General features: G+C 56.0%; 1 protein-coding gene across 4 annotated transcripts in view; it reads left to right on the plus strand.

Annotated features, from left to right (window-relative positions):
• The window catches only part of DRP2 (dystrophin related protein 2), a 30541-nt gene extending 15185 nt beyond the window's left edge, over positions 1-15356 (plus strand). For 2 of the 4 annotated variants that reach the window (XM_076347160.1, XM_076347163.1), the window contains 20 exons: positions 349-469; positions 999-1267; positions 1766-1912; positions 2434-2512; positions 3701-3761; positions 4176-4237; positions 4515-4589; positions 6613-6814; positions 7019-7104; positions 7839-7996; positions 8135-8301; positions 8619-8730; positions 9126-9262; positions 9552-9617; positions 10431-10496; positions 10794-10937; positions 11612-11849; positions 11993-12113; positions 12200-12354; positions 13167-15356. In XM_076347160.1, the coding sequence (XP_076203275.1) occupies positions 349-469; positions 999-1267; positions 1766-1912; positions 2434-2512; positions 3701-3761; positions 4176-4237; positions 4515-4589; positions 6613-6814; positions 7019-7104; positions 7839-7996; positions 8135-8301; positions 8619-8730; positions 9126-9262; positions 9552-9617; positions 10431-10496; positions 10794-10937; positions 11612-11849; positions 11993-12113; positions 12200-12354; positions 13167-13172 (2472 nt within the window). In that variant the 3' untranslated portion in view covers positions 13173-15356. Of the gene's footprint in view, positions 1-348; positions 470-998; positions 1268-1765; positions 1913-2433; positions 2513-3700; positions 3762-4175; positions 4238-4514; positions 4590-6612; positions 6815-7018; positions 7105-7838; positions 7997-8134; positions 8302-8618; positions 8731-9125; positions 9263-9551; positions 9618-10430; positions 10497-10793; positions 10938-11611; positions 11850-11992; positions 12114-12199; positions 12724-13166 lie in introns of those variants that run through there. The other 2 variants (XM_076347162.1, XM_076347161.1) reach the window with 2 other exon arrangements.
• Positions 15357-15527: the final 171 nt, after the last annotated feature.

Below are 15527 nucleotides of genomic sequence, written 5' to 3' on the forward strand. Positions count from 1 at the left end.
ATGCTCTTACTGCATGAGTGAGGAATGTCTCCAAGCAGTGCCTGTGAAAGCATCATCAATAAAGCAGTTCCTCTTGCGCAGCCCTGGCTCAACACACCCTTCTGGGCTCGCTGTTCTGCCTCCCCCCTCCAGCAAAGCTGCAGTCCAGACCTCTGCAGGAGCCACCTTCTTGCAGGTGGTCATTCCTTCCCCGAACTGCAAAAATATTTCTCTGTTAACCTCTCTTTGTATCTCCAGTGAGGTTTGGGCCCTGGAGTGAATAAATCACTGCAGCCTTTGGCAAGGGGGCAGCAGGGGCACAATTCTCCAGCTCAGGCTGCTGTCTCATCTCTGTGCTCTGCTCTCCAGGCTTTCATGGAAGAAGTGAAGTCTCGGGGACCATACATTTACTCTGTCCTGGAGTCAGCACAGGCTTTCCTTTCCCAGCATCCATTTGAGGAATTAGAAGAACCAACGTCAGAAAGCAAAGGTCTGTGGAGCTCCCCCTTCCTTGTTCTCCCATAGCACAGCACAGTGCCTCCTGGGCTGGACCAGAGAGGATGGAGTGGAGGTGGTTGGTGTGGCACAAAGTGGCACGTCAGTGCTCTGCCTTGTGCCATCATGCACCAGGCTGTTTCCAATCCTTTGGCCAAAGGTCAGACCGGCACAGAGCAGTGCTTCTGTCCTGGGCGAAGGCAGAAGCTGCTGGCGCAGCCCATGATGGAGTGCATCTCATGAAACGGCATCAGATGTGCTCTGGGGTAGGTTTTTAAAGGGCAGCAGGGCTTCTGCTTGAGAGGACAGACAGAGAGCAGGCAGAGGTCTGTGGGCAGGCTGGATACCTGGAGGAGCTGGTGCAGAGATGGATACTATTATCGCTTGTTTTCCCTCTCTCTTTCCAGTTTTCCCTAGATTTTTTTATCTCCCTTTTCTGTGCCCTCCCTCCATCTCTTGCCCAATCTCCTCTGGGCTGGGATCTCATTTTTGCTCTCCATTCCCCTTCCGCTTTGCCTTCACAGATGTCTCTCCCCGGCACCGGATCCAAAACATCAGCCGCTTTGTCTGGAAGCAGGCGAACGTGGCCAGTGAGCTGTGGGAGAAGCTCACAGCCCGGTGCGTGGACCAGCACCGTCACATTGAACGGACACTGGAGCAGCTGCTAGAGATTAAAGGGGCCATGGAGGAGCTCAGCATGACACTGGACCAGGCTGAAAGCGTGTGCGAAACCTGGGAACCCATTGGGGACCTCTTCATTGACTCCTTACCAGAGCACATCCAGTCAACCAAGGTACTTCTGGCTCTGAGAAGGCTCCAGCCTTGGCCCCAGAGGTGATGAGATGCTACTTCCCAGGAGAGCAGTGCTGCTCCTCCTGACTGCTCAGTCCAATGCAGCCTTGTTACTTGGGGTCTCAGGGGCCAGGTCCTCCCTCCGACAGTCCCCTAGCTTTGTGAGGGTGGATTTGGCCCGCAGTGTCCTGAGCAATTGGCTGTGCTGAGCACCTTGTCATGGCACAGACCTTACACAGGTACAGTGGCTCAGCATAGATAAGCCATTGTCCGTGTTCCAGTTCTCAGGAGATTTGAGTAATCTCCAGCCTGGCTGGTTTGTTTTGTTTCTTTTTTCCCTATTGAGGTACCCTGTGGGAGGGTTAGTCAGCAGCGTCTTGCCAGCCACTAGCCCACCTTAGCTTGTAGCAGAGGAATCAGATCCAAGTCCTGACCGCTTGCCTGCTTCTTTTCCTTCTTCCCCTGCCCTGTGTCTGTTCCCCCGGGCACGGGACTCCAGCTGTTCAAAGAGGAGCTCTCCCCCATGAAGGATGGGGTGAAAGTGGTCAATGATCTTGCACACCAGCTTGCCATCTCAGATGTCCACCTGTCCATGGAGAACTCCCGTACCCTGGAGCAGATCAATACGCGCTGGAAGCAGCTGCAGGTGGGAAGGAGTCAGGACCAAGCACAGCAAATAAACCACAGACAGGAGGATGCTGGGGAAGGGCTGTCACTGTTGAGCTTCAAGGACAATAAAGTAAGGCTTGGCATAGCAGGGATAGTATAGCTAGTGTTCCTGGAGGAGGATAGCATCAGTTCAGTGTGAGGAAAGTGGCTGGTAAATCTGTAGAGGTCTTGAGCAGGAAAAGGCAGTGGGAAGAACAAAGGATGCTGTCTGAGTAAAAGCAGGATCTGATGGGGGGATCAGTACCAGCTGTGGCTTTGTTGATGCCTGTAAAAATATGGATACAGGTGAGCTGGAGATGTGGCCTGTGCTGCCTCTGCCTGTGGGAGGAGGTGTAGAGGGCTGAGTGGACTGGGGAATGCAAATACCAAGGCAGGTGAGGAAGGAAGAGGACCTGCGTGCTGGGGCATGTCTGAGTCCATCCACAAGCCTTCCTGAATGGGGCTTCAGTCTGAAACGCCTGATGGGCTGCCACTGAATTCTTCTGTCCCATTCTCCAGGCCTCCATAAACGAACGCCTGAAGCAGCTCCAAGATGCCCACCGGGACTTTGGACCAGGCTCCCAGCACTTCCTCTCCTGTACGTAAGCAGGTCCTCCGGGCTTCCTGCCATGAGGCTGCCTCTGCGGAGTGGCTTAGCATGGGCTGTGGCACAGGAGAATGGGGTGCAGAGTCCTGTTGCTCAGCCCAGAGCCCCCAGAGACATGCATGCAGCTAGAAAAGGGCCCAGGCCAGTGCCTGGTGCACAGGAACCAGAGCAGAAGGCATGTCCCAAAGTTAGCATTGTTCTACCTCACCTTGGGGGACCAAGGGTGGGACATGAGTGTGGTTTCCCTTCAGATCACAGAGCTGTGACACTCACAGCAACAGCTCCCAGGTGATACTGGGACTGTGCCAGCCTCAGAGACTGGGTGGGCAAGACAACAGATGGCAGAAAAAGGCAGTCCCCCATATCCCGTGTTAGTCATTCAGAGGCCAAAAATGCACACGTTGAGGAGGTTTTCATTCACGTGGTGAGGCAGAGGGATGCTGTTCCTACAGAGCTGAGCTGCTGCTGGCTGACAGCTCTCAGACCTGCAAAGGATGGGCAGCAGGTTGTGCTCCAGAGTCTGGGGTCCATCCTCATAAATGCTGAGCTCTGCAGGGTCTCCAGATGTCAGTGGGGTTTGTTGGCCTGTGTTTCTCTTCAGACCACGTCCTCCTATCTGAAAGGAAGAGCAACTTTTCCAGTTGCTGGAATTGATAAGCTGCCTATGATAAGGGAAAATAGCTGAGGGTCATAAAAGGGCTTTCGTCCTCTAGATAACAAACGTAGGGTGGCAGGCAACTGGTATGGGATGCGTCCTCATCTTCCCGAAGTACTGCAGCTGACACACAGAGCTTGAGTAATGGGAACAGCAGATGCTGTGGGTGCCCAAGCCTGGCCATAACAGGCAGTGCTCTGTGTGTGCCCGAATCCCACCTGGTGGGGATTATGTGCCCTGCGCACTGGTGACCACAGCGTTGCCTTGAGCATCATCAAAAGCATCAGGAAGTGTCTCTTCCTGAGTTCTGAGCTCAGCCTCTGACAAGACCAGCAGTCTTGTGCCTCTCTTAGAGGCAGCATCCACTCGCCTGTTCCAACACCCCCAGTTGGTGATTTGGGAAGGCATAGCCTCTTCAGAGGCACCCACCTGCTGGCACAGTCCCGCTGGTGTCTCATCAGAAACAGCATCAACCTGAAGGAGTGTTTGGTGTTGATCTGACATCTGTGTCTCTCTCCTTGCAGCCTCTGTCCAGGTCCCCTGGGAGCGAGCCATTTCCCCTAACAAAGTACCATACTACATCAAGTGAGTGTGCTCCCAACCAAAGCCTGTGGTCTTCTCTGACCCAGTGGGAAACAGGAATTGGGAACCAATTAGGAGCAGGGGGCAGTAAGCAGACTGGTCTGAGCATTGACCTCCAGCGAAGTGTGTTGCCCCCAACCTGGCAGAGCCAGGCTTTCCCTGCCTGCCGAAATGCCCCAGATGAGGGGTGACGCTGACTGGAAGGAGGGTGGGCTGGCAGCAAGTGAGGGCATCCTCCTGTGGGCATCCTCCCTGCTGCTGTGGCTGGGGAGTGTGCTCACTGGGGTGCAGCGGCCCCAGCATCTGCAGGCACTGGGAGACTTGCTCTCAGGGCCGGCCAGGTCCTTTTTTATAATCTCTCATGGCAGCTGCTTAATTCCCAGCTTGACTCTTGGTTTCCTTCTATTTTCCTTCCAGCCACCAGGCCCAGACTACATGCTGGGACCACCCGAAGATGACGGAGTTGTACCAGACGCTGGGTAAGGAGGCTGCCACAAAACCATTCGAGTAGCATCCACCTTTTTGCAGTGTAGGGTGCTATATGAGATTCCCCCAGCCCACCTGCTCCCCTCTGTGGCACAGGGCCCCCCAAAACAATGGGGTGCGAGCCCCTGCCAGGCTCTGCCCCTCCTGCTTCCACATACACTCTGCTTCTGCTGGTGGGGCTGGTGTCTGGGAACTGCAACTGCTGCTTCCTGCCCTGGAGATAAGGATGTTGAGCTGCAGTTTTATTCTTCTTTTCCTGTGTTATTGCAGCGGATTTGAACAACATCAAGTTCTCAGCGTATCGGACGGCTATGAAACTACGACGGGTGCAAAAAGCTCTGCGATGTGAGTGTGGGAAGTATTTCCCTCCTGCTGGGTCTCCCTCGATAAAGGCATTAAACTAACACAAGCTTTTATCAGCACATCAAAGGCAGGAGCCCACCAGGGGACAGGTAGCTGAGGTGAGAAGCGCTAGGAAGATGAGCCTGTGGCTGGAAAGCTGAGCAAACCCACCAGCGAGGTGTCTGTGTCAGCGCCTTTCTTTGCAGGCTTAGGGTGGAAATGCCTCAAGGGCAGGTGTTAGTCAAAGGGATTTGAGAACAAAGTTGTCTAGTTCAGAGTTACAAAGCTGTGGGATCAGGCAGGGGCTCACCCAGGAGCTCCAAGGGAGCCTGGAGAAGCTGTGGATGTAACTGAGAGCAGAAACCAGCCTCGCTGGCAGGAGCAGAGAGGGCTCCACCACTTAAAGAGGAGGAAGGGAGCCGATAAACCTGACTTCTGCACTGTTGGTAAAACTCCAGTTAAAATGAGGATTAATAGCCAGGTGAATATGATGCGATAAGAGTTCAACATGATGCGTGGCTCTCCGAGGGGCAGCTGCTCCTCAGAAACTGCTGAGGAGTTTCTAGGGGGAATCAGCAAGCACACGGATGGGAATCTGATAGATGTGGCATCCTTGGCTGCTGGAGAGCTTTTGGCAAGGCCTCTCGCCTAAGGCTCTATCAAACAGCAGCAGGATGAGGGAAACCCCTCTCCTGAATTAATCGTTCCCGACAGGGAGGAGATGCAGCCAGGCAGCAGTGGGGTCCCAGGCAGACCTGTGCTCCTTGATGTCTCATGAAAGGCCTGGAAGAAGGCAATGAGTGAAAGTGAGAGGAGGTTTGGTACTTGGGGGAGTTGAACCCTGGCTGCAGAGTAGTTTCATGACAGTGTAGTGACCAGGCTGTCCCATACCTGGGCACGTTCAGGGCTGACATAGTGCAAATGGGGGGAAGCAGCAGTTAGCTTTCGCCACCCTGCAAAGATGTCCATACAGTAGCAGCCGCAGAAACACCAGGCATGGTGAGGAAAAGGGCAGAGAGCAAAGCAGAGCCCTTCCATGTGCTGCTTGTGTATCTTTGGTTGCCCATCTCTTGCATCTCACATGCTGCACTGGCGCTTTCTTCCCAGCCCAGAAATGATGTGGAAGAACGTGAATAAGTGCTTCTTATTCAAGATGTTCTTGAGAAGGGCAAGGAGGCTGCCAAAGCAGCTTCCCCATGATGAGAGGTTTGGTGGAGTGAGTGGCCATGTCAGAAGGAGACAGTGTGGGACATGTCAGAGCCATGTGCAGTCATGGGCAGTGTGGATGTGAGGGTGAGCAGGAGCGATACTCACTGGCGTGTGAATTGGGGGTCCCCAGTGCAACTGTCAGCAGCTTTGACAGGAGAAGGGAGGACTTTTCCACAGAGTGAAGTTACAGTGTGGAAATGGCACATGATCCCCTGGGCACTGAGAACATAAATGGTCTCAGAAATGGAAAGACTTTCAGGAAAGAAAGATTGCTGGCTGCTAAACACGGTAGCACATACAACCTGCAGCCATAGAAATCTGAAAGCAGGGTATCCAGGGTAGCCCACGCTGTCCTAGCCCCATTTTAGGTTTCTGCCTCGACACCCACTGCTGGTCAGAGCTGGAGATAGGACTACTCCACCTCTGGGCAGCTGCTCATAGGGTCTGTGTGGGTCTGTGCCCCCTCACCTCCCCACACCAGCCCCACAGGGACCCAGCACATGCAGAGGCCGGCTCTGGGCACCTGTGGCTCCGCATAGAGCCTTTCATGGGTAGCATTTTCGTGGCCATGGCTGGCCACAGCAACAGGCAAGGACGGTCACACAGAATGGTGGCTCAAGTTGACTATAGGAGGGTGTTTTGGGAGGGGTTTACAGGTGGCAGAGCAATTCTGGGAGCTGTGCCCATCCTGCCAGCATCTTCCGCACTGCAGTGGGGCCGAGACTGCCCCAGGTCAGGGCAGGGCTGTGCGTCTCCCTCCTCTTGGTTCTCACCTCTCCTGTTTTCCTTTCTGCCTCTGATCCCTCCATCTGTACAGTGGACATGGTGACCCTGGCCACGGCCTTGGAAATCTTCAATGAGCATGACCTGCAGCCCAGCGACCGGGCGATGGATGTGGTGGAGGTCATTCACTGCCTGACTGCCCTCTACGAGAGGCTGGAGGAGGAGCGGGGCATCCTGGTGAATGTGCCACTCTGTGTGGACATGAGCCTCAACTGGCTTTTGAATGTCTTTGACAGGTACCCGTTCCTCAGTGTCCCCCTGAGCTGTGGGGCTGCTGTGCTTGGAAGGAAACCTCTGTGCTGCTCTTCCAGCTGGCAGTGCTGCAAAAAGGCCCTGGCCGCTGGCGAGGGGGCTGCCTGGTGCGGGCTTGCCTTGCTGACCCCCCTGCATAAAAAAACCTCCAAAACATTTGCAAACCTGTGCAATATCTCACCTTGCAGTGGCCGCAGTGGGAAGATGAGGGCGCTCTCCTTCAAGACGGGCATTGCATGTCTGTGCGGGACAGAGGTCAAGGAGAAGTTTCAGTGTGAGTCCCCTGTCTCCGTCCCCTAGGGCCTGGTGTGGCATAACCTGGGGAAAGCAGGAGTGCTTTTGTTTCCTGGCTTAGCCCTTCTTTGCCCAGAAAGAACAGAGCAACAGCTTTCCTGCAGTGACCAATCTGCTTGCATCACCACCCTTCCCTTCCCCCCTCCCCAAGCCTATGCTGCCTAAATTAGGAGGCATTTTTGCAGACTGACTGGTGCTGTGGTGATCTTGCTTGCATGGCACTATAATGAACAGTGCAGAGAAGGCAAACAGAAAACAGTTAATCTAGTGCTTCCCAGAAGGAAAAAACCTGCATGGCTGGGAAGTAGGTTTCAAACAAATTAAAGCAAGCCCCTTTTTTCACTGTGTTTTAACCATGGTGCTCTCTGCGATGGGATACTGCGGAGGGGTTAGCATAGGAAGCACCTAGGGGTTAAATAAAGGGATTGGGCAGATTCATAGAGGACAGGCCAGCTGTGGCTGTTAAAGAAGTGATGTATGTAACCTCTGTCTCAAGAAGACTCTAAACTCCTGGTTATTGGGAGCTGGAAGGATACTGGTAAAGGTTATTTAATCATAGCTCAGTTTTTCTCTCTTATTTGAGCTCCCTGCTGGAGACAGGCAGCGGGGCCCCTGGTCTGATCCACACACAGCTCCCCTGTGCCTGCGTCCTGCCCGGTGTGTTGGGGCATCAGGCATGTCTCTAACAGGGCTGTGTGTCTGTTCTGCCAGCAGATCTCTTCAGCCAAGTGGCAAACGCTGGGGGACTGTGTGACCAGCGGCACCTTGGCGTCCTGCTCCACGAGGCCATCCAGGTCCCACGCCAGCTGGGGGAGGTGGCAGCGTTTGGGGGCAGCAACGTGGAGCCCAGCATCCGCAGCTGCTTCCGCTTTGTGAGTAGGGTGCTGTGGCCTGTGCCATCCCTTTTGCAGCAGCCGTGCCATGGAGAGGCTCCCAGCGTTGGCAAGGAGCTTGCACTGCATCGCAGCTGGGTCCCAGCTCTGAGCAGCCCCTTCCTCTCCCCTCCCCAGAGCAACGGGAAGCCCACCATCGAGGCATCCCAGTTCCTGGAGTGGGCCAACCTGGAGCCGCAGTCCATGGTGTGGCTGGCCGTGCTGCACCGGGTGACCATGGCTGAGCAGGTGAAGCACCAGACCAAGTGCTCTGTCTGCCGGCAGTGCCCCATCAAGGGCTTCAGGTAGGGGTTGTGATATGGGACCTTGGCCCTCAAGGGAAGTGCATGGTGTCCTGCAGGAGGGAGCTGAATTTTCTCTGTGCTGTTGGGGGAACCTAGAGCTCTGCAGCAGCAGTGTTTCAGGCAGGTCAGACCAGGTGCCAGCAGAGGGGAAGGAGCAGGATGCTTTTCTGGGGACTTCAGCCATCAGCACTGTGGGTTCAGTGGGGTGCAAGAGCAACACAGACCACCTCTGTCCCCTGCTGAGCTCTCCTTGGGCTCCAAAATGATGTGGTTTTGCTGATTCTCACTGCCTCCCTATGGCCTCTTGATCTCTTCAGGTATCGGAGCCTGAAGCAATTCAATGTGGATATCTGCCAGGCTTGCTTCCTCACTGGGCGAGCCAGCAAGGGCAACAAGCTGCACTACCCCATCATGGAGTACTACACCCCGGTATGGAGCTGGGCTGGGCTGGGAGGGTCTTGGCTCAGAGCAGGTCCACATCGACGGCAGCAGCCTTGCGATGTTTAGGCTGGTACAGCCCCAGAAGCGGATCCCTTGTATGTTTTTGTTCCACTCCATATGCTGGATGTTGCCTGTGTCCCTGCTATTCTGGGGCTCATGGTGAGCGGGATGCATGGCATCCACCAATGCCCAGCTTGACTTGTGCCAGGCCCTGTGACAGGCTGACAGAGCTGCTGTGTGCCCTCCTTGCTTCCTCAGTTTTGTCTGCCTCTTCCTCTGTGGAGCTCGTGCTCAGCCTGAAGGGACTACTTTCCTGCGGATCCCCCACTGTGATCCCCCACTTTTCATTAAGCAGCACCTTGGTAATGTTTGTGTCTCTGCAGACCACATCCAGTGAGAACATGAGAGACTTTGCCACAACGCTGAAGAACAAGTTTCGGTCCAAGCAGTACTTCAGCAAGCACCCACAGAGGGGTTACCTGCCCGTCCAGTCTGTGCTCGAGGCTGACTTCTCCGAGACGTGAGTTGGCTGGGCCCCAGGCTGTGCCTTTCAACCCTGCCTGATACATAGGCTCCACGGATGGAAGCAGCATCTCAGCTGTGAGACAGGGCTCCTGTGGGAGGGCTGGAGGGGGCACTTACTTTGGGGCTGATACGGCACCTAGTTCTTGGAGGAGCAGAGATTTCAGTCTCCCTCTCCAGCCTGTCCCTGGCTCTTCTCAGCCCAGGTGAGACCAGGGCAGCCTCTCCAAGCCCTAGCTTTGAGTGAGGACTGCCAAGCCTTGCTGACCAGTGTGCGTCTCTTCCAGACCAGCCTCCTCCCCGATGTTACCACATGCCGACACCCACTCCCGGATCGAGCACTTTGCCAGCAGGTATCACCACTGGGCACTGCTGTCACGGCAGGGCACAGAGCATGATTCCGACGGGTGTGGAGGGGTTTCGGGGCAGACGCATGGTGAGCTCCTGCTGCCCACAGTCCCCTCCACACTTCCCAGCACACTGCCTGGTAGACAGAGACTGGCTACAGCAGCTGAGGCTGCAGTGCCATTGGGAAGAGGCAGCTGCAGGGCCAGGCAAACCTGCCTGCACCACTTTGCTCCTGCCTGGGACATGGCTGATGACACGCAAATTGGCAGCAAACACCATGCATTTGACAGCAGATGTCTTAGTGATGAAGCAGCCTCCATGTACCCTCCTGCTCTTCCCAGTATTAGCTGCTGGTTGGATTCTCACCAGGCAGATCCCTCAATGTCTTGCTCTGCCTGTGTGCTCACCAGTGCTGCTTGCACGCTTCCCGTTGCTGCTGCCTTGTGGTTTGTAACGCCTCTGCCCTCACCACAGGTCCAGGCAGAGTGGGGACCCAAGGAGCACAGGGACCCTGTAGCTCAGGCCCTAGGCTGGAGCTGGTACGCTTTTACCCCTTTCCTTTGCTTATGTGAGAGGAGGCAGAGCCAGCTGCATGGCAGCAGCCCCTTATTCCAGAGACTGCAACCCAGAGCAGGAATGGCTTTTGTTTTCCAAAAAGGCAAAACTCTATAGAGCCTGTAAAGAGGGGCAGATTGGTACAGGCCAGCTGGGAGACCCTGCCAGAGAGGGGTCTTGCAGGGGCTGCCGTAAGAAGGGTGCATTGAGCAGATATTTAGGGTGTCTCTGACCATATCCCAACCTGTTTCTCTTTCCTCCAGGCTTGCAGAGATGGAAAGCCAGAACTGTTCCTTCTTCAATGACAGCCTGTCCCCTGATGATAGCCTGTGAGTTCTGCCTCCTTTCCCTCCTCCTCACCTCCTGCTGAGCCAGGGCTCCTGTGGCTCCATCCCTGCCTGGCCAGGGCACAGAAATGCTTTACTTCCCAGTTCCTTTGAGTCTGAGGCTCTTGGGCATCCCCAGCTACCCAGGGGTGCTGAGCTACTTCTGAGCTCTAGACCTGGAGCAGCCAGAACGAACTCCCATATGAAACCACCTCCTTCCAGGCTGTCCTTCCCCAAGGGCACACAAATCACTTGAGACTGATGTTCCTCACTAAGGTATTTCTCCACCTGCTGCAACAGGGATGAGGACCAGTACCTGCTGCGCCATTCCAGCCCCATCACTGACAGAGAGCCTGGGGGCAGCCAGCAGGTTCCGGCAAGCCTCAACATGGATGACAAGGGAGAGCTGGAGCGAATCCTGGCCCACTTAGAAGATGAAAACAGGTAGGGGCATGGGCAACTCTGAAAGTGGGGTTTATAGCCTAAGGGGAAGCCTAAGGCTGGAGAAGCCTGGCAGAGCTCAGAGTGGAGCCAGGGGATAACTGCTAGGGCTGGAGGTGGGGATGGACCTGAGTGGGCTGGTTTGGAGGGAGTCTAGGCGGAGCCCTAAAAACCTTCATGGGAGCACTCGGTGAGGGTGTGCTCTCCAAGGAAGGGAGAAGACTGTTCCCCAAAATGTTCCTGCCCTCATCCCCAGAACCTGTTCCCCTCCTGAACCCCAAACTGGTTGAAGTGAGCCCAGGGCACTGCTGTCTCTCTTGTCGCTGAGCCCCTCACAAACAGTGGTGGTGCTACTCTGGACTACACGAGATGAGGCTCTGGGCAGGGCAGCTTGGCTCAGGAGGAGGTTATGCTTTCCCTGCCCTTGTTCTCAGCCTCTTAGGAAGCAGTTACATGTCTTTTTGTAAACCACCCAAGTGGGGAAGAGCTGCAGGCAGGCCACCCTGCGGTGCAGGGCCAAAGTCCAGGAGCATGCTGGTCCTCAAGCTTCACATGTGGCAAAGCCTCCAGGGGTGTTTTGTCTCTAAGTCATGGGCTGTCCCCAGTGCACAGCGGTCAGGTGTTTCCAGCAGTCTCTAGAAAGGAGGGTGGTGATGCTGACCTAAGCTATCTTGCAGGATCCTCCAGGGAGAGCTGAGACGTTTGAAATGGCAGCATGATGAGGCGGTGGAGTCTCCAACCTTGGCTACAGGCTCCCCTGAATCAGTGCAAGACCCACATAATGATGAGCTCCTGGCAGAAGCACGAATCCTTCGGCAGCACAAGAGCCGCCTAGAGACCCGCATGCAGATCCTAGAGGACCACAACAAGCAGCTGGAGTCCCAGCTGCACCGGCTGAGGGAGCTGCTGCTGCAGGTACTCTCAGGGCAAGGATCTGGGGAAGCCCATCCTTGGGGTGGGCTGTGCCATAACAGAGCTGGGGCAGTGGCAGAAAGTGATGGTCAGAAGGGGGGGAGGACAAGGACAGAGGATCATGACAAGCCCCCTTCTCTCCCCAGCCTCCAGTAGAGTCAGATGGCAACGGTTCAGCAGCCTCTTCCTTGGCTTCATCTCCATATCAGTCTGAAGGCAGCCAGACAAAGGAGAAAGAGCACAACACCCCTGACACCGAAGCTGCAGGTGAGGATTGGGGTTGGGCTGAGCTCTCTGCCCTGCTCCCTTGGTTCAATGCTGCAGGAAGCTGCCTGTGCCCTGCCATCCTGCAGAGATGCTGGCTGGCGAGACGGATGCCCAGAGAGCCTACTCACCCACGCTGCCCTCTTTCCTGCTGCAGACGAGGTGGAAATCAAAACCCAGGAAGTCAGCGTGTGCCTGGAAGACATCATGGAGAAGCTGCGGAGCGCCTTCCCCAACTCTCGAGGTACTCAAGTGAAATCCCCCTCTCTGGCCTCTTACTGCTCCCTCAGATGAGGTTTTCCCCATGGAGCGCTGCCCCGATCCCAGCTTCCCTGCGACAGCTGATCCCCCACAGCGCCTACAGCCAAGAGCTACGCTGACGTGGTGCTGCTGGGACAGGTGTGTGGCCTGGGCACAGAGAGGTTGAGGAGGAGGTTTCACATCTGCAAGGAGAGGCAATCAGAGCTGCCAAGAGTATGGACCAAGTAGATTCCCCCAGATGAGCTGCAAGGCAGCCTCCTGCCCTGCTCAGGACCCTGCACCCTGGGGGGCTCCCCACTGTGAACATGGACAGACCTGCCAGCATCGAGTTTGCAGTGATCACCTTGAGCCACCTCCACACTTTGTCCCTGTCCAGACCACTCTCCAGGAGAGGTCGAGGCCCCAGTTACCTGGCGAGATGGAAGCAATGCTGCAAGCTCTCCTAGATGCTCATGGATGGCTCTTCCCAGAAGGGAGGAGGACTGGGGGATGCATGTGTGGACGGCGCTCCACTCGCCCAGTGGGGTTTGGTGTTGGTCTTTCTGCTGTCCCTCTGTGCTCCAGCCTGGGAGCAGCACTTGGTCCCTCGCCCAGGCTGCCCATGCATGTGCTGCGGGGAGACATTGCTTGGTGCCAGCACTAACACGAGGTGGGGGAGAGCTTCCCTCTCTGCCCACACAGACCCTTGCCCACTTTCTGCCATCCCTGAGCAGGATCCTCCTGGCTCTGCAGCAGCCCCGTTCTAACCAGGTGGCTCTGGGTCCTATTTTCCTGACTTCTCCATTTCTCTTTCAGGTATGACCTCCCTTATCTAACACCTCCTGTGAGCCAGAGGCTTTTTCTAACCAGCTACCTGGCTGCTTTCCTCCCCTTCCTCTCCCTGCCATGTTCCCTGTGCTGCAACAGACCTCGCACAGACTCCTTCTGAGCCGGTTGCGCAGGATGCTTGCCAGCTCCAGAAGATCTCAGGGGAACATAGGTCATGCAGGAGTGGGACTGTGGGCTCCCCAGGAGACTGGTTCAGTCACTCAGCCACAGTGTCCAAGCCTGGGTGGAAAGGTTCAGAAGAAAGAACGGAAGCCTTGAAAGCTGCCTGTCTCCCCCTGTGCTTGCGGGCTGCTACCTTTGACCGCAGCCCTTGGGGGATGCAGAGCTCAGCATCCTGCTACTCTTCAGTTGTGCCCAGGGGCACCAAAACACTCCTGGAGCCACCCAGTTTTTAAAAGAACTTTTTCTAACAGCATCCAGCTGCCAGCCTTACGGATTGAACTCTCTCTGCCACCCAGGGCTCCACAGCCAGGCAGGCATATACTGTCTGGTGGGGAGAGTCTGCAAGGTTTATGGGGTAGGGTTGAGTCCATGTTAGAGCTTCAGCCCAGCTAGTAGCCTTATCTTGAGAGGGTCTTTATAACAGAGCCTTATCATTTAATTTGCATATATTTCTATATATTATATATATATTCTGTACTTAAATACTCTCATGGACTCACTCCATTAAATTCTAATACTGTAAGTGCAGCTGCCCTTCACTTTCAGTCCAGCCCAACATCTGCTCCCACAGGGACCAGCACCTTCCTCGTTGCTGGTGCTGCCTTGGAGCAGGGCTGCTGTGAGGGCAGCTCAGCAGAGGGCTGGACCAACAGCAGGTACTGCATCCCAGCTGGTTTCCTGGGGAGCTGTGCCTTTGCCGTGGCACAGAGAGCCTGTCCTGCCTGGACTCGGCTCCATCCCTGCGGAGCCTCAGCTCCTGCAGCTGCCCATCCCCGTGGCACTGTGGGAAGGGGTTTCTCCAGCCATAGCTCCAGCCCTGGGGCCACCGGGATGTTGAGCTGTGATGCAGAAGCATAGCGGTGTGGACAGGCAGCAGAACAGGCAGGGCACCTCCTTGCTGCCCCCAAGGAGCAGCTGCCCTGCTGCTGTCCCCCAATTTGAGCTGGGCTGAGGGGCTTGAGGCACTCGTTGGAAGCAGGCGAGTCCCGCCAGGCAGTGGAGGAGGCTGTTCTGCAAGCTGGTGGGGTAGCTCAGTGATGGTGGCTCCTGGTCCCAAAGGCGCTCTCAGGCTGGCTGTCTCATGCTGTGTTATGTTGAGAAAGAGGTGGAGTCAGGTGCTGTGGGGTGCCCCAGATCAGAGGCTGAGATGGTGCTGGTGCTCTGGGGCCACAGGCTGAGGAGGGATGAGATGCCTGAGCCCTCGGGGCAGGGCAGGGCTGCATGCCAGTGTGAAGCATCCTGCCCAAAACAGGGCTTGCTGTGAGGACAGGGACAGGGCTGTTGTCGCTGGCTGGGACAGGATGCAGTAGTGAGCTGTTCAAGGAGGTTCGGACCAAGGCAACATGTGGGGGCACAGGGCTGTGTGGGCGGTTGCCTTTGACATGCTGGCAGAGGTGCGAAGCAGTGCCCACACCGGGGATTAGGCAGTATGAGCCTTATGGCCAGGTGTTTGGGGTCTTGTGCTGCAGTGTCCACTAGCAGTGGTGCGGGTTGCTGTCCTTGCCAACCCCTCTCACACCCAGGCGAGTGGCAGGAGGGCAGTAGTGGTGGCATTGGTGTTAGGCTGGCTGTAAGCTTGCTATGTGTCAGGCTGCTTGTTTGACTGTGGTGAGGGACCACATGCTAGCCTGCAAGACCCGGCTGGACCCCCCTGTTATCCCAGCAGCAGGATGGAGGGAGCGTGGGGAGGAGTGAGGTTTTGGCTTGAGGATGAGGTCAGGAGTACCCAGGCTGGGGGGAGCTGGAGGAAGGAAAAGGCAGGATGAGGGCAGACCTGCTGGCCCCGGTGCCAGGTGTGGGGAGCAGTGGTGGCCAGGCTGGGTGCTTGGGCTGTCGGGTACAGGGTGAGGGTGGGCTGTGTTTGGGAGCCAGGATGCGGCAGAGAGAGGAGCAGGCTGGCTAATGCTCTGGTAACCATGTACTGTGGCGCTGCTGTACTTGCTGCTTTGCACCATCTCTGCTCTGGAAAGAGAATAAATTTGTATTTATACTGAGACCCGGATCAGTGCTCTGGCCTCTTCTGTCTGTGCACCTCAGCTAAGTCAAGGCAGCTCCTGGCCCTCTGCTATCCTGGCACCGCTCCTGTAGGGCTGCTGTGACATGGATGTCCCTGTGCCCTCTGTCACCCTGGCTGAGGGTGACATCCACACCATTCGAGGTAGAGCA

This window comes from Aptenodytes patagonicus, chromosome 9, assembly GCF_965638725.1.
Source record: "Aptenodytes patagonicus chromosome 9, bAptPat1.pri.cur, whole genome shotgun sequence".
Taxonomy (NCBI): domain Eukaryota; kingdom Metazoa; phylum Chordata; class Aves; order Sphenisciformes; family Spheniscidae; genus Aptenodytes; species Aptenodytes patagonicus.